Consider the following 6,000-nt stretch of genomic DNA (forward strand, 5'->3'; position numbering starts at 1 on the left):
GACAGTGTAGAGCTCCAGACAAAATTTTCCGAGCCTCCATTCCATTTCCTCTGATGAATACGTGGCAGTGAGTTTAAGCTATGAGATCTGAGGATGGAAATGCAAAAAGCAAATCAATGATGCTGCGCCAGGTCTGAGTGCTGAGGCCCAAGAGATAAGCACCACAGTCTCTCTGCTCTTTTTATAGCAAAGATGCCCACGTTTGTTTGTGCTTCTGACCCCATTAATGCTTCTTAATTACTCAGATTTGTGTATTAAATTAACATAATTTGAACTCAAGTACAAAAATGTTACAAGACAATTCTGAGGTTGTTTCAGGCTTTCTTTTACTAAATAACACATCTAAGGTATTTGCCAGACTTGTAATATGTTGCATGATGCTCCTTGATCAAGCTTAAGATAGTAGGTCTGACAAGGAAAGGGTACTGGTGCACCATCAATATCCTGATGTTGGATTTTTTTTTTCCAAACATACAGTGAGTTGGGTCTAGCATCCACATCCATAATGGCTCAGCAACTGCACGCAGTTTGAAATTTTGAAAAATTCTTGAATGACATAAAACACAAAAAACATCAGGACTCCGGTCTGCAAATAAGTCGATTACGACACCAATGAGAACAGAAGAGCATCTGCTGCTGTACGATATTTATAAAAATAGACTCATCAAAGTGCATTCTACTATGTAGGACAAAGCAGCAGGCCAGACGACACTTCTCTGCTCTTTACACTACTGAAAAGCCCTCCTGCAATTTCAGAAATGAAGCCCTCGGTACACACTGTTCCTGATGCTCACCGCACTAATGTTGGATAAAAAGGAAGAAATTGCTAACTAATTTCCAAGTGTTGTCTCTCTGTTCCTCTGCTACCCCATACCCATAGAAGTATAATTTGATGGAAATAATCTGCATACATATGTATGCTTTCTGTGTTTTACATATAGGTCCATGTCCTGTGTTATCATATTGTGTCTTGACACGTTTAAACAACTCTTTAAACTTTTAATACAAAATGTGTTGCAAACTTTAACAGTATGTATAATATACACACATGATTTTGTCCTGGTATTACTGTTCTTTTGTTAATTTAATATCATTGTGTGTTTTATGAAATGTGTTTTTTTTGTTACTGATTTCTCTCTCATTTTTCAGAGACATGCGCATATATCACAGAGATCTTTTACAAACGGCTGGCGAAATGAAGCCTTCTCCTTTAGCACAATCTGTTCATAAAATTAAATAAATTTTGTCAAACTTAGCAAATTCTTCATAATTTTCAACAACAGTAATAAAGTTATTTAAAATCCAAATGAAGACTCTGTTACTCCTATAAATCTTAATTAATTGAATCGGCAATTACTTTAAATGTATCACACATAAAATTCCTCATCCTATCTTCAAATAAACAGCTCTCTGGAGTATTCTACTGCTAAAGACAGGACCTTAAAAATATTTTTTGCTCTTAGTTACAATATTTTTAGTTGCATTAACAGTCCTGCACAGACCTAGTGTAGAAATGGCAGGACAACGCCTTTTCTGGGAATATCTAACAGAGCTGTATATTGACATTTCTGGCAAGATACCCTTTTAAAGACAAATTTAATGGAAAATATTTTTGATGATGCAAAAGCATAGATCAAATGCAGTATTTTAATTTTCTTATTGATTTGCAATGTATGTGGTTTATTGGTGGTAGACTAACACTATATTTGTTGTCAAACGGCTCAGTGATTTTTTTTTAATATTGAAAATTAAATCTATACCATTTAACCGCATTGCAAAATAAAATGTTTCCCATGTCTGATAATGTAAGAATGACCATAACATTTTCTCCCTTCACGATAATAAGCCTGCCTGTGCCTGGTGCTGAAATCTTTTTACACTGACCAGAGACGAACCTGCATTAATGTTGGTGCACTGTCAATTTCCTTTAGCAAAGAAATATCATGAATTTAAAAACGAGCGTTGCTCTATTTCAAATAGTTCTTAATTCCTAACAGAACCTGCAGAGACAGATTTATCTTCTTTTCCCTGCAAAGCTCTGTACTCCTGCCTCCCTACGACCTGCTAACTCCATTTGAAGGAGACTTGCGTGGGCTGAATTTATATCAACCGAAAAAGAGCTCAGTACTGACCAATTAGAGGTCGCCCATGCTAGTCTTTTGACGGAACTCCTAATTAGAGGGCTCACTAAGGGCGCGTTAGAAAAAGCCTTTGTACCGAAAATGCACAATTAGCTTTTGAGCACAGCATCGTGCTTTTGTGAAATTCAGATCTCAAACGTAGACCCGATTGTCTGTCTTTGGCTGAAGAGCTTTAATGGTTTTGATCGGTGCTTATTGATGTGTTTCTTTGTATTCTGTATCTTCGAATAAGTCGTAAATTCCCCCCAAATAAATAATATGTCAAACATGCTGGCTAGATTACAGAAATCCACTTGCATAATAGTTTGTTTATGAAAAAGTACCTGATTCAGTTTTTTTTTTGTTCAAATAAAATCTATATATTCTGGTATCTAATGGTTGAAGATGTCTCTTCTTTTCAGAAACTCTTACCACAGGTCTTTACTGCTATGCATAAAAATATTTACTGGGACGCACCTACGATTATGTATATGGCAACTATTGAGCCCAAAAGAATACGGTTTACCGTCGGGCAATAATTCAGTCCGACGTTGAACTGCCATTCCAGTTTAACTGCCACTTTTGAGTCGTTGATTGTTCTCGTGTGACCTCCTGCTCATCATGTGCCTGTTCCCTAAATTAATATAGACGTTGGTTTTAAAAAAGAACACAGACTGTCTGTCTTGTCTTAACTCATTTCTGAAAAAAATGTCAGTGCTTTCCATAACTTCCAAACCACAATTTATTTAAAATTTGTTATTTAACTTTCACCTTCAGGTAGCTCTTGCAATTTTAATTGAGCTGCCAATATGAGTTTGGAAGAATAAAATCGGTACCATTTTCTGCGACTATATCTCAGCAGAAATAAGATCAAGTTAAAAAGAAAAGATTCCCCACTCAGTTATAAACATATCTGGTTTCGGTTTTCATTTCAGCCGTATAGAATAGTCAGTTCAATTGAGATATTTGAATAATCTAAAGGGGTGCGCTGTTCCTAATTTGTATTAACAAGAAGGGAAAATAAAAATGTTAGAATTTCGGAAATGCTCTCCTCTGTTGTTTACAAGACTTGATTATTGATTTCCCAAAGGACCAGGCGCTACAGAACTTCACTAAAGCAAATAAACTCGAGACAGACCAGAGCCTGCTACCCAGGTCTCCTCCGCGGCTTGAACTTTGTAGCAAACTCGGTTTGGGAAGGTCAGCGTAAAATCACTATTATAAAGAAAAAATGTCAAAATACAAATGTTAACCGCAAGGATAAACCTCGCTTTCCACAATGGTAAAAACAATTCTTCAGTGGTAAGCGTTACAATATACAGTAATCAGTTTTGAAACAAAACATCGAGTCAGTGGCATGTCAACAGGGGAAACTAAAAAATTAAATGTAAATGTGATAATAAATCTCTCAATGCACTTAGACAAATGCACAATTCGGCGTTAAAGGTTAACAGTTTGTGTTAATATAAACACGCATGGTGTAAATTTTAACAACTGGGGGCTGTCTTTTATGAAGCCATTTAAAAATAATGTGCATTGGGTAATGGTTTCTTCGGGTGAGTGAATGATTTATGTAGTAAGATACTTCCTGTGTTAAAGGATTAGGATGAGATGAATTTAGAATAATATGCAGTATTTGGTGTCCGACCACGGAAACCAAGGTTTATATCGACACGACTTCCAATTAGTACGAGCGCACCTTGAGGAATTGACTTATTCTCTCAAAACGCTGTGATCCAATAAACCCCGTCTTAATAACTTAGCTTTCATTGAAACAGCAGAACCGAAAACTAAAGCTTAAGAGAGCGAACAGATTTCTGCTCAAGAGGGGAAAATGTTAGGTGGCCTTTGTAAGTTCACCGTGACACTGTCGTATTTGTAACATTTCATCTAAAACCCCGGACAATAACGCGCGCACTGTGCACTTTAGGAATACATTTGTTCATCGTTACGAATTTGTGTGCGATTACGATTATGCGCGAAGTCTTGTTTACCTTCAAGATGTTAGGGTGTTGCAGTCTCTGCAGCAGAGTCATCTCCTTGATAATTTTGTAGGACGCCAATCGGTAACAGTTCCCGGGCGAGGCGTATTTCTTCACGCAGTTTTCCATGTCGTGCCCCCCGAAATCTACGGATTTCAAAGCCACGGAAAAGCTTTCGTTCAGGGCCACCTTGTAGACGGCTTTGGTATAGCCCGAACCCAGATACTGCACGTTTGTTGCACTGTCTATGCTGCTGCAGCCCAGCATCTGTCGACTGTTAACACTGTTCATTTTCAGGTCGAAATCAACCTGGGTTCTCGCGTATAAGGATGCTGAGGATGAAGAGCCGCGGTGGTGCGGTTCCGTGTATCTGTTATTCAGTCTTTCCGTTGCTCGGCTTTGCTCCGAAGAGCTGCGCGGCGCCAGGTCCATCAACCGCCGTCTTTCCAGAGTGCGAACGGGGTTCCCCGACCCCGGCGGCGGTGGCCAGTTCTGGCGGTACCGAAGAACCTCGTCGTACCTCTCCTGGATCTGCTGCAGGAGATCGCGGTGGTGGCTGCTAGCCGTGGGCTCTCTATTCATATAGGCACCAGGCGGAGCAGCGGGGTCCCTCAAATTAAGATCCCTGCTTCCCGCGACGTGCTGCTGCTCCTGGTAGTAGCGCTGCACTCTGTTGCTGTTGTTCCGATGGCGATCGAACCCCGGGATAAAGAGCAGATTCATCAGGGTGCCCAGAAAAAAGGAGAAACAAAACCCAGCCGCCACAGCAATCTTCCTCCGCTTCATTGTGATCGGCTTTATTATCAGCAGCCGTATTCTTTTCTGTCCGTTTCTATTCCCCCACGCCTTCCACCTCTGTAGCTGCGGCAGATGTTCAGTTGTGCAATCAAAAGGGTTGATTTTGACAGCTCTGAGGTATCCCGATGGTGCGAAGGATGCAGAATGCGCGCAGCTCAGGTCTTCATTTTGTATTTGTGTGTGAAGAAGTCGCGCAGGTCCAGGATCCACCCCATATAAGGCTGATCATTATGACACTTGCCTCCGATGCCTGACTGCACACTCCGCTACTACTGCTACAGAATAGGCGCATTAGCCAAGGTCCGGTCTTTCAGAGAAAGCCCTTGAGCGACTGAGCACGGGTGACGTCAGTTGATCTACAGCTCAGGGTTTCTCTCACAGCCTCTGCGCCGCCCTGGACGCTGTAGTTCTTTCGCGGCAAGCCTCGCACACGCGAGCGCAGAAGCGCGGGCGATAAAAGACCACAACTCCCGGAGTGCAAGGAGGCGCGGCGGCTTGCGCGGTGCTCGCCAACCAGCAGCGGCAGGGCGGGTCTCGGGGGGTTGTTCAGTCCTGGCAGCCTCAAATCCTGCTGGCACGCGCAAGGTGTGAGCTGGAGCTGCGGCGGGGCGCGGGGACGGTGCTCGCGCCGTTGTCAGGCTCTCCTGCGGGCTGTTGGGGTCGAGCGCGTTTATTAGCCAGACGCACATTTTATAGACATTTACTCTCTGCGGTTGCGAGTGTTGCGAATCCCTTCTCATCTGTCAGAATTGCAGGAAAGAGAACGTTAAGGGTTGCGAGCAAATGAATTCTGTACACGGCCAGTGTGTAAAGTATACAGTATGCACCGAAATGAAATCTACCGTTACTGTGAATAAAACAGACGTTGTAATTTTACAGTGCATTTATGTGTTGAGAGGTTTCTTTTCGTTTGTTACAGTAATACCTTTTGTTAACGTATTAAAATTGCTGTATACATTTTCCTGAAATTATGGTTTCTGTTAAAAATGGAATTGAGTATTTTGTGTTTTTTTTTTAAGGAAAAGTGTTCGAATAATAGTCCGTTATGTCTTTATAGAAGTATAATTTCAACGAAACTCGCAGTGCAACTGTTTTTCACC

The 6,000-nt window shown here is 41.3% G+C and overlaps 1 protein-coding gene across 1 annotated transcript in view; it reads right to left on the reverse strand.

The window, feature by feature from the left end:
• Positions 1 to 5,235, reverse strand: part of pkdcca (protein kinase domain containing, cytoplasmic a) — a 30,521-nt gene extending 25,286 nt beyond the window's left edge. The window contains exon 1 of the mRNA XM_088609682.1: positions 4,115 to 5,235. Within this exon, the coding sequence (XP_088465808.1) occupies positions 4,115 to 4,888 (774 nt within the window). The 5' untranslated portion in view covers positions 4,889 to 5,235. The remainder of the gene's footprint in view (positions 1 to 4,114) is intronic.
• Between the last annotated feature and the right edge of the window lie 765 nt (positions 5,236 to 6,000).

This window comes from Lepisosteus platostomus, chromosome 17 (genome assembly GCF_059453375.1).
Source record: "Lepisosteus platostomus isolate fLepPlt1 chromosome 17, fLepPlt1.hap1, whole genome shotgun sequence".
In the NCBI taxonomy this organism is placed as follows: Eukaryota; Metazoa; Chordata; class Actinopteri; order Semionotiformes; family Lepisosteidae; genus Lepisosteus; species Lepisosteus platostomus.